This window comes from Hyperoodon ampullatus (assembly GCF_949752795.1).
Source record: "Hyperoodon ampullatus genome assembly, chromosome: 10".
In the NCBI taxonomy this organism is placed as follows: Eukaryota; Metazoa; Chordata; class Mammalia; order Artiodactyla; family Ziphiidae; genus Hyperoodon; species Hyperoodon ampullatus.
The window spans coordinates 55,443,600-55,459,059 of record NC_136923.1 but is presented as its reverse complement, the minus strand read 5'-3'; the positions used below and the strand labels follow the sequence as shown (position 1 = coordinate 55,459,059).

Sequence of the window (15,460 nt, the reverse complement as noted above, 5' to 3'; positions counted from 1 at the left end):
TTTTCTGGGGCTTCCGTTTTTCGTTGCCAAAATACATGTTATCCACAATACATATTTTACTGACTACTACAATGTAGTGAAGAATGATTGGACTGTTGTATTGTTCATCTGGATGAAGAAAATTTGGAGAATTAAAGGAGTGGAAAAGGAAATACAGTGAAATGAACATGGAATGGGGGGAAGGAAGAAAAGCAACTTCAACATTATCTGGAACACTCTATTTCCTTTATATATAAAAAAGTGATCAAATGACAAAAATGATAACATTTACCTCTTCTCATTGTTGCTCAATAAGTATTTCTTACATTATTCCTCTCTTTTACTTTAGTTAGAAAAGAAATTATTATTCACAATATAATGATTCATTCATTCAACAAATAATCTGTTGAGAGCCTACTATGTGCTAGCAATAAAATGGAGAAAAAAACAGACGTCATCCCTGCCCTCCAGGCATTTGTGTTTTAGATGTGAAAGTGAAATTTTCGGGAGCTGATGTAGAATATTCAAAAGGACAAAGTGAGGGGATGGGGTGAATGAACTTTTACTGACATCGGGGAGGTGGGCTGCTGTTGGTACTGAATCAGTAAGCGATGACTATTCTATGCTGGTAGGAACTGCATTATTTTTGGTCAAAATAAAGTTTACGTTTCATCATGCTTTGGTGGGGGGCCACACATCGAAAACAGTCTTATGTGATATCACTTTTCTCACTGGTTGCACGCCCAAGTTCACCTGCATTTTTCTTTGATTCCCTCTAGTATATGACTGCCGCCGCTCCTATGCAAGGGACCTACATTCCCCAGTACACGCCTGTGCCTCCGACAGCTGTTTCCATTGAAGTAAGTCTGTCTCTTCTTACAGAACAAGGTTAGGGCAGATAAATCTCAGCCACTTGCACTGGGGTCCACCATAACCCCCCAAATCCTTATTTGTGATTTTTGTGCTGCTTGAAAATTTGAAGTTGCAAACTCACTCAGTGAAAGTATGTACTTTACTTGAACATACCTATGTTTTGCTTTGCATATGACATAAGCAAAATTTGGTATCCAGGTCTGAGAGGAGTGCCATCTTTATGTTTAGAGAAAAGATCAGAGATCAAATAACTACCTCATGAAATGTTAGCCACAAACACTCAGAAAGAGGAAGGCAAAACATGCGCAGCTATTTGAATGAGCTAGTTCTCTGACGCCTTGTTTCTCCAGTAGTGGTCCCTAGACCTGCATTATCAGTATCACCTGAGAGCCTGTCAGCAATGCAGATTTTCAGACCCCACCCGGATCTACTGAATCAGAGTTTGCATTTTAACAAGATCCCTTAAGGATCGAGGTGAACATTAAAAGTTGAGAGGGACTGGATTAGAGAACTGGTTGTCAAACTTTTCTGCATATCAAAATTATTTTAAAAATTAATACTTTAAAAATAGTGATGCCTAGGTTCTATTGCCAGAGAGTCTGATGGGGTCTAGGTTGTGGACTGGACACCAGGATTTTTAAAAGATGCTAGGTGATTCTAATGTGTACCAAAGATGAAGAACCACTGCTCTCGCCAATGACCCTTGACAGGACTGTGGCATCCTACAGACAAGAGAGAAAAACTTGTACTACTCATATTGCTATGGATACTGTGAAAGATAAAGTCATATTTTCCCTACTGGAAGCTTTGTCCCTCCCTTCTCTCTTTCCATTGGGCTGAATCCATTTCCTCTATACATTATTTTACTGGACAGAGACAGCAAGATACATAGGAAAGGAGCGGGGCATAGGGCTATGTGGATGGTGGTAAGACACTTAGGGGTGTATACTTCTCTCTGGTTCTAACCATTATTGTGTCTTGCCCGCCCCCCCTTCCCCTTCTCCTGATGCGCATTTGCCATTATGGTCACAGTGCATTTCTTCCATCAGTTGGGACTCCTCTGGAGTTCACGCCATTGCTACTCCATGAGTTGGCCAACCAACTCATGTTGGTACCACTCATTGTGGGAGACCACCATGACTCTTCCAACCTCTGGAGCCACAGAGATTGGGTGAGATCTTTACAGACCAAATTAGGTCTTTTGAAATGTTTGTTTGTTTGTTTGCTTGTTTTTAGTGTGTGACAAATATTTGCTCATACCAAGGTTTGGGAAGCACAGACATTTAAGAGGACAGTGTCCTGTCACTTAGGAAACCAAGGAGGTCCAATTTTTAAATCTTTTATGTGTTCCAGACCTATGGTCCCCAAGGAATGTTTCAGTATTAAAGAGGTTTTAATTGGCTTTTCAGAATTTCAAGAATATGTGATTAAAATGTACGTTCTTTGCTATATTTAGCTATCAAAACCCATCTAGGCCATAAGAAAATTATGAATCTAGACATTGTAGGTGACTTTAAGCATAAATCTCTGCCACACATCCACATTTCTCTATCTCTGGACCAAATGTGTGTGCTTATCTACAGAATCTGAGCTATTTGAGGACTATAAAATAAGGAGACACATTTCACAGTGTTGCTTATTGGGAACAGTGTAATTATAGTTAAATCTAAGAATTATATAAGTATATGCTGATATATTACCTTGAATTTGTGCTTATAAAGGAAAGCACTGATTCATTTTCTATGTAAAAACACACATTGAAAATTCACCAGTATCCACACAAATCAGTGTGGGTGGGAGGTTCATCAAAATGCATAACACCAAATAGTATACTAGGAAAAAAAAGATTGAATTCATAAAGGGAGAATTTTCAGATTCTGAGGAACAATTTCAGGGAGATTTTGTTAGGGATAGGGAGTTGACCAAAAACCTATACCCCTGCAGAAGCCCAAGGCTATAATATAAGTAAAACCAGGAGAATGTATTCAGATAGATTCCCTCCCTAGGACTACTAACTATCAAACCTCTCTCAGAACCAAACACATTCTGAATGATGACCAACTCAAGAAATCCATTCTTGTTGGCATCTGATGACCAACTCAAGAAATCCATTCTTGTTGGCCAAAGCCATTCAAATGGTAAGGGGAGGAGCGAATCAAAATTAAGGATGCTTGTTTCTTTCTTTCTTTTTCTGAAACTTCTAAATGAATTCCAGTTCACGTCAAAGAAAATGAAAATAAATAAATAAAACAAATCAAATTGCTTAAGGGAGACCCTGCTTAACAGTGTCCTTTAAAAGAATTCCAAACTTGGATGTAGATTTTTATGAAGGTCAAAGTCCATTGTTTTGCCAGATCATAGGGACAGGGTAGACTACTTTACTCCCAGGAAAATGCTCAAATATACACGTTTTTATATGAATTCTGCATGAATTTTTTGATTAAGGAATCATTATTTAGTGTGGCTGTATGCAACCATGATTTAAAAGTTCTAACTATGGGCAAAATGCTTTCTTCATCATTTGACTGCTACAGGGTCTTCTGATGGCAAGGTTTCTTGGTGACACATTGAGGTAAATTCCTCAGCCCTTATCCAAACGTGATCTGTGTTTTTTCTTCGGGTTCTTACTGTGGCTTTATATAGCTGAGTGCAGCTCTACTCAAGCCATATGGAAGATGGGTATGCCCTACAGTCCATCTGCAAGAAGCCCTTTTGCTAAAGCCAATAAGACTTTTGTGTTCTTATTGCCTCCGTAGGGTGTTGTTGCTGATACCTCTCCCCAGACAGTGGCACCTTCATCCCAGGACACAAGTGGTCAGCAGCAGCAGATAGCAGTGGACACATCCAACGAGCATGCATCTGCATATTCTTACCAACAGTCTAAGTAAGTTCAAGCCATACTAAACTCTTTCCCTCCAGGTCAGCCATCTGGGCATTACTCTCTTATGTGGCATCTGCTATCTTTTGCTGCAGTACAGACCATCCCTAACTCAGTGACAAACATATATTTAGTTCATTATTCTGTGGGTTAGAATTTGGGCTGACCTCAGGTGAATGGTTCTTCTGATATTGACTGGACTTGCTTGAGCATCTGGGCATAGCTCCTGGGCATCTTCACAGTTCTGCTTCTGGGTGTTAGTTGTCTGATGGTTGAGTGATGGACACCAGTGAGCCATGTATTGCTGACCCTCTAGCAAGCTTATTCCCATGGAAGTCTCAGAATTCAGAGAACAGCAAGAGAGGATGCCCAAATGACCAGCATTTTTTCAATTTTGTTTATGACTCATTTGCTGTTGTCCCATAGGTCAAACGCAAGTCATGTGACCAAGCCCAGAGTTAATGTAGGAATTCACTACCAAAAGGCTTGGATACAGAGAGGGGCATCATAGACATTGTTACCAAAAAAAATTCTACCACACATATTTTTTGAAAAACTCCAATATTCACACTTGAAACTGGATAGTGTGCCTGCATTTTGGTCTCAGTGACTTCATTCTTAAATGAAGACAGTAACACTCCCCTGGCAAGGGTGCTTCAAACTCACCCAGTAAAACAGTTTATGAAAAAGAGTATTGTTAAATATAAAACAACATGGAGTACAGTCTTATTCAGGAATTAAGTGGCAAAGCAAAAATCAGGGAGTCAGAATTACTACTGAAAAATCCTTAAATCACTTAGAGAGCAAAGTTCAGTTAGCTTTGTGTTGAGTAATTATGGAGATAAAATTTTGCAATGTTTTGATTGAAACCAAAGGAATTAACAAAAGTTCAGTCTATATACAGATGTCTTGTCATGCTAACTATTTTACTTTATAGGTAACAGTCAAAGCCCTGGTGAATAGAAAATTCCCAAAAGACTCTTCCTGTTTTCAGCGTGCTGTTCCATTTCTTGATCATCAGTTTTCCTTCATCTCAATACACATTTAGAGATTTGTTTGTTGTTGAAAGATTAATAATGGTAGTGGAGTCTTCAGTATGTGCTTTAACTTCTAAAGTCAGTCCTCCAAATTAAATATGCTAGAACATGACTTAACCTTACAAATACAAGGTATTATTATTACTATTATTATTATCATTACTACTACTACTACTATCATTATTACTATTACACAATAACTTTCAGGAAATATCTGTAGTGAATAAGGCATTTTTGTTTTTTATTTGTAAGTTTTTTTATTTTTATTTTATATTGGAGTGTAGTTGATTAAAAATGTTGTGTTAGTTTCAGGTGTACAGCAAAATGATTCACTTATACATACACGTATCTGTTCTTTTTTCAAATTCTTTTCCGTTTAGGTTATTACAGAGTATTGAGCAGAGTTCCCTGTGCTATACAGTAGGTCCTTGTTTGTTACCTATTTTAAATATAATAATGTGTATATGTCAATCCCAAACCCCCAATTTAGCCCTGCCCCCCCCCACTTTTCCCCTTTGGTAACCATAGGTTTGTTTTCTAAGTCTGTGAGTCTGGTTCTGTTTTGTAAATAAGTTCATTTGTATCATTTTTTTAGATTCCACATATAAGCCGTATCATATGATATTTGTCTTTCTCGGTCTTACTTCACTTAGTATGATAATCTCCAGGTCCACCCATGTTGCTGCAACTGGTATTATTTCATTCTCTTTAATGGCTGAGTAATATTCTGTTGTATATATGTACATCATCTTCTTTAATCATTCATCTGTTTATGGACATTTAGGTTGCTTCCATGTCTTGGCTATTGGAAATAGTGCTGCAATGAACACTGGGGTGCATGTATCATTTCGAACCATCATTTTCTCCAGTTATATGCTCAGGACTGGGACTGCTGGATCATATGGTAGCACTATTAGTTTTTTAAGGAACCTCCATATTGCTTTCCATAGTGGCTTTAGCAATTTAGATTCCCACCAACAGTGTAGGAGGGTTCCCTTTTTCTCCACACCCTCTCCAGCATTTATTGTTAGTAGACTTTTGATGATGGCTATTCTGACTGGTGTGAGGTGATATCTCATTGTAGTTTTGATTTGCATTTCTCTAATAATTAGTGATGTTGAGCATCTTTTCTTCTTTGAAGAAACGTATATTTAGGTCTTCTGCACATTTTTTGATTGGGTTTTTTTTTTATTGAGTTGCATGAGCTGTTTATATATTTTGTAGATAAATCCTTTGTCAGTTGTATCATTTGCAAATATTTTCTCCCATTGTGTGGATTGTCTTTTCATTTTGTTTATGGTTTCCTTTGCTGTGCAAAAGCTTTTGAGTTTAATTGGGTCCCATTTGCTTATATTTGTTTTTATTTCCATTACTCTAGGAGACAGATCAAAAAAGATATTGCTGCAATTTATGTCAGAGAGTGTTCTTCCTATGTTTTCCTCTAAGAGTTTTATAGTATACAGTCTTATATTTGGGTCTTTAATCAATTTTGAATTTATTTTTGTATATGGTGTTAAAGAATGTTCTATTTTATTCTTTTACATGTAGCTGTCCAGTTTCCCCAGCACCAGTTACTGAAGAGACTGTCTTTTCTCCATTGTATAGTCTTGCCTCCTTTGTTGTAGATTGACCATAGCTGCTGGGTTTCTATATTTCTCTTTTTGAGCCAGTACCATACTGTTTTGATGACTTGTAGCTTTGTATTGATAGCATAGCCTGAAGCCAGGGAGGCTGATTCCTCCAGCTCCATTTTTCTTTCTCAAGATTGCTTTGGCTATTCAGAGTCTTTTGTGTCTCATACAAATTTTAAGATTTTTTTATTCTACTTCTGTAAAAATGCCATTGGTAGTTTGATAACGATTTCATTGAATCTGTAGACTGCCTTGGGTAGTATAGTTATTTTGACAATATTGATTCTTCCAGTCCAAGAACATGGTATATCTTTCCATCTGTTTGTGTCATCATTGATTTCTTTCATCAGCATCTTATAGTTTATTGAGTACAGGTCTTTTGCCTCCTTAGTTAAGTTTATTCCTAGGTATTTTATTCTTTAGGGTGTGATGGTAAATGGAATTGTTTCCTTAATTTCTCTTTCTGATCTTTTATTGTTAATGTATAGGAATGCAACAGATTTCTGTGTATTAATTTTGTAGCCTGCAACTTTACCAAATTCATTGATGAGCGCTAGAGGTTTCCTGTTAACATCATTGGGATTTTCTATGTATTGGATCATGTCATCTGCAAACAGTGATAGTTTTACTACTTCTTTTCTAATTTGGATTCCTTTTATTTCTTTTTCTTCTATGATTACTGTGGCTAGAACTTGCAAAACTATGTTGAAAAAAAGTGGCAAGAGTGGACATTCTTGTCTTGTTCCTGATCTTAGGGTGAAAAGCTGAAAGCATTTCCTCTGAGTATGATGTTAGCTATAGGTTTGTCATATATGGCCTTTATTATGATGATGTATGTTCCCTCTAGCCCCACTTTCTGGGGAGTTTTTATCATAAATGTGTGTTGAATTTTGTCAGTTTTCCTGCATCTATTGAGATGATCATATGGTTTTTACTCTCCAGTTTGATAATGTGCTGTATCACATTGATTGATTTGCATATACTGAAGAATCCTTGCATCCCTGAGATAAATCCCATTGATCATGGTGTATGACCTTTTAATGTGTTGTTAGACTTGGTTTGCTAGTATTTTGTTGAGGATTTTTTGCACCTATGTTCATCAGTGATATTGGCCTGTAATTTTCTTTTTTTGTGATATCGTTGTTTGGTTTTGGTATCAGGGTGATGGTGGCCTTGTAGAATGAACTTGAGAGTGTTCCTTCCTCTGTAATTTTTTGGAATAGTTTCAGAAGGATAGGCATTAAGTCTTCTATATATGTTTAATAGAATTCACCTGTGAAGCTGTCTGGTCCTGGGCTTTTGTGGAAGATTTTTAATCACAGTTTCAATTTCAGTACTTGTAATTGACCTGTTCATATTTTCAATTTCTTCCTGATTCTATCTTGGGAGATTTTACCTTTCTAAGAATTTGTCCATTTCTTCTAGGTCGTTCATTTTATTGGCATATAGTTGCTCATAGTTGTCTCTTATGATCCTTTGTATTTCTGTGGTGTCCACTTTAATTTCTCCCTTTTCATTTCTAATATTATTGATTTGACCCCTCTTCTATTTTTTCTTAATGAGTCTGGCAAAAGGTTTTCAACTTTGTTTATCTTTTCAAAGAACTAGCTTTAAGTTTCATTGATCTTTTCTATTGTTTTCTTCATCTCTATTTCATTTATTTCTGCTCTTATTCTTATAATTTCTTTCCTTCTACTAACTTTGGGTTTCATTGTTCTTTTACCCTAGTTGCTTTAGGTGTAAGGTTACATTGTTTATTTGCGATATTTCTTGTTTCTTGAGGTAAGATTGTATTGCTATAAACATCCCTCTTAGAACTGCTTTTGCTCTGTCCCATAGTTTTTTGGATCATCATGTTTTCATTGTCATTTGTCTCTAGGTATTTTTTGATTGTCTCTTTGATGTCTTCAGTGATCCATTGGTTGTTTAGTAGCACATTGTTTAGCCTCTACATGTTTGTGGTTTTTACAGTTTTGACTGTAATTTATTTATAATCTCATAGTATTGTGGTTGGAAAAGATGCCTGATATGATTTCAATTTTCTTAAATTTACCGAGGTTTGATCTGTGGCCCAAGATGTGATCTATCCTGGAGAATGTCCTATGTGGAGTTGAGAAGAAAGTGTATTCTGCTTCTTTTGGATGGAATGCTTTGTAAATATCAATTTAATCCATCTGGTCTAATGTGTCATTTAAGGCTTGTGTGTCCTTATTAATTTTCTGTCTGGATGATGTGTCCATTGGTGTAAGTGGGGTGTTAAAATCCCCCACTATGATTGTGTTACTGTTGACTTCCCCTTTTATGGCTGTTAGCATTTGCCTTATACATGAGGTGCTCCTATGTTGGGTGCATATATATTTATAATTGTTATATCTTCTTCTTGGATTGATCCCTTGATCATTATGTGGTGTCCTTCTTTGTCTCTTGTAACAGTCTTTGTATTAAAGTCTATTTTTTCTGATATGAGTATTTCTACTCCAGGTTTCTTTTGATTTCCATTTGCATGGAATATCTTTTTCCATCCCCTCACTTTCAGTCTGTATGTGTCCCTAGTCCAAAGTGGGTCTCCTGTAGACAGCATATATATGTGTCTTGTTTCTGTATTCATTCAGCCAGTCTGTGTCTTTTGTTTGGAGCATTTAATCCATTTACATTTAAGGTAATTATCAGTATTTATAGTCCTATTGCCATTTTCCTAATAGTTTTGGATCTGTTTTTGTCAGTCTTCTTCCCTTTCTCTTTTGTTCTCTTGTGGTTTGATGACTCTAGTGTTGTGTTTGGGTTACTTTTTCTTTTGTGTGTTTGTATCTATTGTAGTTTTTTGGTTTGCAGCTCCCAGGAGGTTTTGATATAGGATTCTGTATATAAACAAGATTATTTTAAGTTGCTGGTCTTTTCATTTCAAATGCAATTGCCATTTCCTACGTTTATACTCTTCTCACAGTTGCTGGTTTTGATATCATATTTGTTTGTGGATGATTTCCTACTATTACTTTATGTTTTCCTTTACCGGTGAGCTTTCCCATTTGTGATTTTCTTGTTTCTAGCTGTGACATCTTTTTTTTCTCCCACGTAGAGAAGTTCCTTTAGCATTTGTTGTAAGGCTGGTTTGGTGGCACTGAACTCTTTTAGTTTTTGCTTGTCTGTAATGCTTTGGATTTCTCCATTGATTCTGAACAAGAGCCTTGCTGGGTATAATATTCTTGGTTATAGGTACTTCCCTTTCATAATTGTAAATATATAATGCCACTCCCTTTTGGCCTGCAGAGTTTCTGATGAAAAATCAGCTGATAGCCTTATGAGGATTCCCTTTTACGTTATTTGTTGTTTTCCCTTGTTGCTTTTAATAATTTTTCTTTGTATTTAATTTTTGTTACTTTGATTATGGTGTGTCTCGGTGTGTTCCTCCTTGGATTTATCCTGTATCAGGATCCTGTATTCTACATTTCCTGGACTTGGGTGACTGTTTCCTTTCCTGTGTTGGGGAAATTTTCGGCTATAGTATCTTCAAATATTTTCTCAGGCCCTTTCCCTTTTTCTTCTTCTGTGAATGTTGGTGCATTTAACATTGTCCCAGAGGTCTCTGAGACTTTCATCATTGCTTTTCATTCTTTTTTCTTCTTTTAAATTTATTTATTTATTTATTTATTTATTTATTTTTGGCTGCATTGGGTCTTCATTGCTGTGTGTGGGCTTTCTCTAGTTGCGGAGAGTGGGAGCTACTGTTCATTGCAATGCATGGGCTTCTTATTGTGGTGTCTTCTCTTGTTCCAGAGCATGGGCTCTAGGCATTCAGGCTCAGTAGTTGTGGCTCACAGGCTGTAGAGCACAGGCTCAGTAGTTGTGGTGCACGGGCTTAGTTGCTCTGTGGCATGTGGGATCTTCCCAGACCAGGGCTCGAACCCATGTTCCCTGCATTGGCAGGCGGATTCTTAACCACTACACCATGAGGGAAGTCCCCTTTTTTTTTTCTTTATTCTGTTCTGTGGCATTGATTTCCACCACTCTGTCTTCCAGTTCACTTATCTGTTCTTCTGCCTCAGTTATTCTGCTATTGATTCCTTCTAGTATATTTTTCATTTCAGTTATTATGTTGTTCATCTCTGTTTGTTTTTTCTTTGTTCTTTAAATCTTCTATCTCTGTTGAAAATTTTTTGTATCTTCTTGGTCTATACCTCCATTCTTCTTCTGAGGGTTTGGATCATTTACTATCATTACTCTGAATACTTTTTTCAGGGAGATTGCCTATCTCCTCTTTATTTACTTGTTCTTATGGGTTCTTCTCTTGTTCCTTCATTTGCAACATATTTCTCTGTCATCTCATTTGTCTGTTTGTGTATGTGGTCTCCTTCCCGCAGGCTGCAGGATCATAGTTCCTCGTGCTTCTGGTGTCTGCCCCCTGGTGGGTGAGGCTGGTCCAGGGGCTTGTGTAGGCATCCTGGTGGGAGGGGACTGGTGCCTGCCCTCAGGTGGGTAGAGCTGGCACTTGTCCCTCTGGTGGGCAGAGCCGTGTCAAGGGCTGTGTTTTGAGGTGGCTGTGAGCTCAATATGTCTTTAGTCAGCCTGTCTTCTGATGGGTGGGGCTGTGTTCCTATCTTGTTGGTTGTTTGGCCTGAGGATTTACAGCACTGGAGCCTGCAGGCTATTGGGTGAAGTCAGGTCTTTGTGGCGTAATGGGGACTTCCCAGAGAGCTCACGCTGATCAGTATTACCTGGGACCTCTGCTACTTGTGCTCCCACAGTGAGCTACAGCTGACCTGGCCTCCCCAGAAGACCCTCCAAGACCCCTAGGTAGGTCTATCCCAGGTTCCTATGGAGGTACTGCTTTGTACTGGGCCCCAGTGCATGTGGGATCTTGTATGCCTTCCAGGAGTGGAGTTTCTGTTTCCCCCTGCCTTGCAGAACTCCTGCACTCAAGCCCCACTGGGTGTCAAGGCTGAATGCTCTGGGGGTTCTTCCTCCAGATACCAGATGCTCAGACTGTCTTGGAGGGCTATTTTTATGTGGGAATGTCCCTGCATAGCCTATATTGGTTTAATATTTTTTGGTGCAAGAGGTGTTTTTATTATAGATGTCTGCCACCTCTTTTCTCAGTGTATGCTGGTAGTTAACCCCTTGATACAGTAGGTGTGACTGGTGTTGTGGTGACCAGAGCCTGCCCTGCATATTTAGTGGGGACTCCCCTTTGCTCTGTGGTTGTCACTGCCGTGTTTGGATCAGGGTCTGCTCCCTAGTTGTTGGAATAGAGGCCCCCAGATCTGTTTCTTAGCTGTGTTTCTGATCTGTGGTGTGATGTAGACAGGATTGGAGCATTCCCACTGAGAGAGAAGCCACTGAGTATTCCTCCTCTGGAACTGTTCACCTGTGAGTGTGCTCTGTTTTGTCACCTTTCACCCGTTGTGGGAGCACTCAGATTACACTGTTATTGGCACTGCTGTCAGCCCCACCTTAACCATAGGTATGCCAGCAGTTGGCCCTGGTGTCTCTCAGGCATTGTTTTCACCAAGCCACCAGCACAGAGCCACTGAAGTCAGGTCCCAAGATTGTAGTAATCATGGATCTGGACAGGCTATGGGCACTATGGAAGCATCTCAGACTCTGGCCTTGCCCAACCCCCACATGTACCTGCCCACAAAGTCCACAGCTGCTAAAGCTTGACCCATCTTGGCTGTGGGAGCACTCATTGTCGGATCAGATATTCTGCAGGTTCTGAGTTTACAAAGATAGTTGCAGGGTGTAAATCCACAGTTTGTGCAGCTGTGAGGAGAGATTTCAGTTCTTCTCCCATCTCTCATGGCCCCTGGGACTCAGCTATGGTTTCAGCCCCACCTATGTGTGTCGGCCACCCACAGGCATCTGCTCCTGAAGCTGCCCCGGAGCACACAAGCCTACCCTGGCAGGAGGGGGTGGAGTAGGCGGCAGCCAGGGGCATAAGAGCCTGCCCCGGTGGGAGCCCTTCCCAGTGCCTGGGGAGGCAGGGGCTGGTGCATGGGGAGAGAGGCTGCATAGGTGGCCTGCCCTTTGCACATCACTCAACAACGGCACTTCGCTTCTATGGCGATCTGGGCTTGCTCTCCGAGCATTCTCCATTGTGGAGCTCCTCACTCCCATCCCCTCAGACTGTCTTCTCACAGCCAACAGCAGTCCTTTCCACACGTCTGCTCTCCAAACCCAACATTCTAGCACCCTGCCCCTGTATACACCAGTGGACACACCTCTCAGGTTTGGGCGTGCAGGGCTGTGGCATGGACCATCTGTGTAGGTTTCACTCTGTCCAGCCTGCCACAGACCAGTTGCTGCACTCTCTTTCAAGCCCCCAAAGCTCCCCTCTGTCCCAGCTGATCTCCCCACCACTAAGGGGGCTTCCCTGGACGTGGGAAATTCTCCTCCCCTTCAGCTCTCCCCAAGGGGTGCAGGTCCCATCCCACTTCTCCTCTTCCTTTTCCCTTCTTCTTTCTTTCATCCTACTCTGTTATGTGGGGATCTTTCTGGTCCTCCTAGTTGTCTGAGGTCCTCTGCTAGTGTTCAGCAGGTGCTCTGTGAGAACTGTTCCATTTGTAGATGTATTCTTTTTTTTTTTTTTTTTGGTACACGGGCCTCTCACTCTTTTGGCCTCTCCCGTCGTGGAGCAGTGCAGGCTCAGCGGTCATGGCTCACGGGCCCAGCCGCTCCGCAGCATATGGGATCTTCCCGGACCAGGGCACGAACCCGTGTCCCCTGCATCGGCAGGTGGACTCTCAACCACTGTGCCACCAGGGAAGCCCTGTAGATGTATTCTTAATGCATTTGTGGGGAGAGTTGAACTTTACGTCCTCTTACTCCTCCATCTTGACTCCCCCTGTAATTTAATTTAAAATACCTTTAGTATAGATATAAATAGACATTATGATATTAAATGTATGTGTGATGGGTTAAACTATTTTTCAGGGGCACTCAGTGACCCTAATCAGAATTTCACACCCCACAGGAGGTCAGCTCTCATTTAATGAGAAAGGCCAGAGGGTTGTACAAGTATTTTAAACTATCCATATTTCAATTAGCATAATGATTGTTAGAAATGAGTTGCCTGATGAAAGCAGTGCCATGTTAATTAGCATAATGAAACTGGAAATGAGCTCCCATTTGTGAAATTTGGAGTATTCAAGATAGCATGCATTGGCTAAAGTATTTTAGAGATACTCTCCACTCTACACAGGAAAGATAGAATAAGACTGTAGGGAAACTTGTAGCCTATAACTTTAGGGGTGTTGCTTGTGGCTTATTCTCAAAACAAGACTGTTGTAAAGTAGATTTCTCTCTAAGGAAAATGTAGTCCCACCTCTAGAAAATGGTCAAGATACAAACCCCCTTCCTTGCAACTGTCCAGAATCTCCTCTTCTCCCTGCCTGATTAAATCAGCTTTAGCTGCCTCCACTTGTAAGCCCACAGTGAGATGCTCTCTTCTTTCTCAGGGTTGTCCCCACCTTTCATGGTCACTGTATGATGTGACAGGGATGGGGGGTCTCTGCCTGACCCACAGGGAGCATCTCTGCCTCTGATAAATTCTAGCAAGAGTGTCCCCATCCCCCTTTACACCTAGACCCCGATTCACTTGCAGTATCCAGAATCATGCCAGAATCTATGCTAGGACACATACCCCTGCCCTCAAGGATTTTCAGTCTAATATGAGAACCTGAGGCTGGAGTGTGGTTAACTAGGCGGGAAAGTTGTAGGAGAAGAGACCAGCTTTATAGAGCCTTTGGTCCTTGGATTCTTCTTAGCTTTGTGTAGACTAAGTATTCTCACTTTTATTCTAGGGGAGCTGCAAAACCTTTGGAGGGCTTGAAGAGAAGGAATGATGGGATTTGATTTACCTTAGATGACTCCAGCCTCAGGTTCCCACCTCCAGATTTTTGAACTTCCTGTTTTCTCTACCTAGAATGCTTTTCCTCTAAGTCTTTCCAAGATTAGCTTATAATTATCTTCCACATCCAGACCTACATGAGAGACCTTCCCTGATACCAAATCTTAGGTATTTATCCAGCCACTTTCTATTACAGAATATACTTATTCTGTTTTGAGATTCTTTTTCTTTTTGATTGTTTGCTGATTGATCCATTGATTGTACATCTACTCCTTGTGGGAAGTAAAATCCAAAAGAGTCGGGAGGCATCTGCCTCGTTCATTGGTCTTTCCTTAGCATCTGGAATACTGCCTTTCTCATAGTAGGCACTCAAGTCAATAATTGATGATTGGATGAATAAAGGTGTCATTTTCATTTATCCAGACATCATTAAACTGTTAACAAGGAAGGTCTTGAATCACTTATTTCCTCATTATGCTTTGAAACAACCAAAGCCAGTTTCACCTACTCACAAAGCCTTGACAGATGCTTCTGGCCACGCAGTATCTCTCATCTCCTACCAGTGTCTCTCACTGTGTTCCCACATAGCTAATCTCTGTTCCCTTCTCATATATTAACTAACTCACTGAGCATACTTAAAAACTTCCACTCTGCTTGGAACAGAGTGCCAGAGACTACCATATTATTTGATGGGATTCACACAGGCTTTTAGCTAAATTTAAAAAATAAAAAACAGGGCTTCCCTGGTGGTGCAGTGGTTGAGAGTCCACCTGCTGATGCAGGGGACACGGGTTCGTGCCCCGGTCTGGGAAGATCCCACATGCCACGGAGCGGCTGGGCCCGTGAGCCATGGCTGCTGAGCCTGCGTGTCTGGAGCCTGTGCTCCGCAACGGGAGAGGCCACAACAGTGAGACGCCCATGTACCACAAAAAAAAATAAAAATAAAAAATAAATAAAAAATAAAAAACAGAGGAGGCGGAGACAAGATGGCGAAATAGAAGGACGTGAGCTCACTTCTTACGAAGACACCAAAATCATAACTAACTGCTGAACAACCATCGACAAAAAAATGCTGGAACCTACCAGAAAAGTTATCCTACATCAGAAGACAAAGAAGAAGCCACAGTGAGATGGTAGGAGGGGTGCTGTCATGACAAAATCAAATCCCATACAGCCAGGTGGGCAAGCCACAAACTGGAAAATAATTATACCACAGAAG

At 40.3% G+C, this 15,460-nt stretch overlaps 1 protein-coding gene across 6 annotated transcripts in view; it reads left to right on the top strand.

The window, feature by feature from the left end:
* RBMS3 (RNA binding motif single stranded interacting protein 3) overlaps positions 1–14,246 on the top strand; it is a gene marked incomplete at both ends in the record, with an annotated part of 717,356 nt that extends 703,110 nt beyond the window's left edge. For 5 of the 6 annotated variants that reach the window (XM_079713428.1, XM_079713424.1, XM_079713427.1 and 2 more), the window contains 2 exons: positions 759–839; positions 3,609–3,740. In XM_079713428.1, coding sequence (XP_079569554.1) covers positions 759–839; positions 3,609–3,740 — 213 coding nt within the window. Of the gene's footprint in view, positions 1–758; positions 840–3,608; positions 3,741–14,194 lie in introns of those variants that run through there. The other variant, XM_079713423.1, reaches the window with a different exon arrangement.
* Between the last annotated feature and the right edge of the window lie 1,214 nt (positions 14,247–15,460).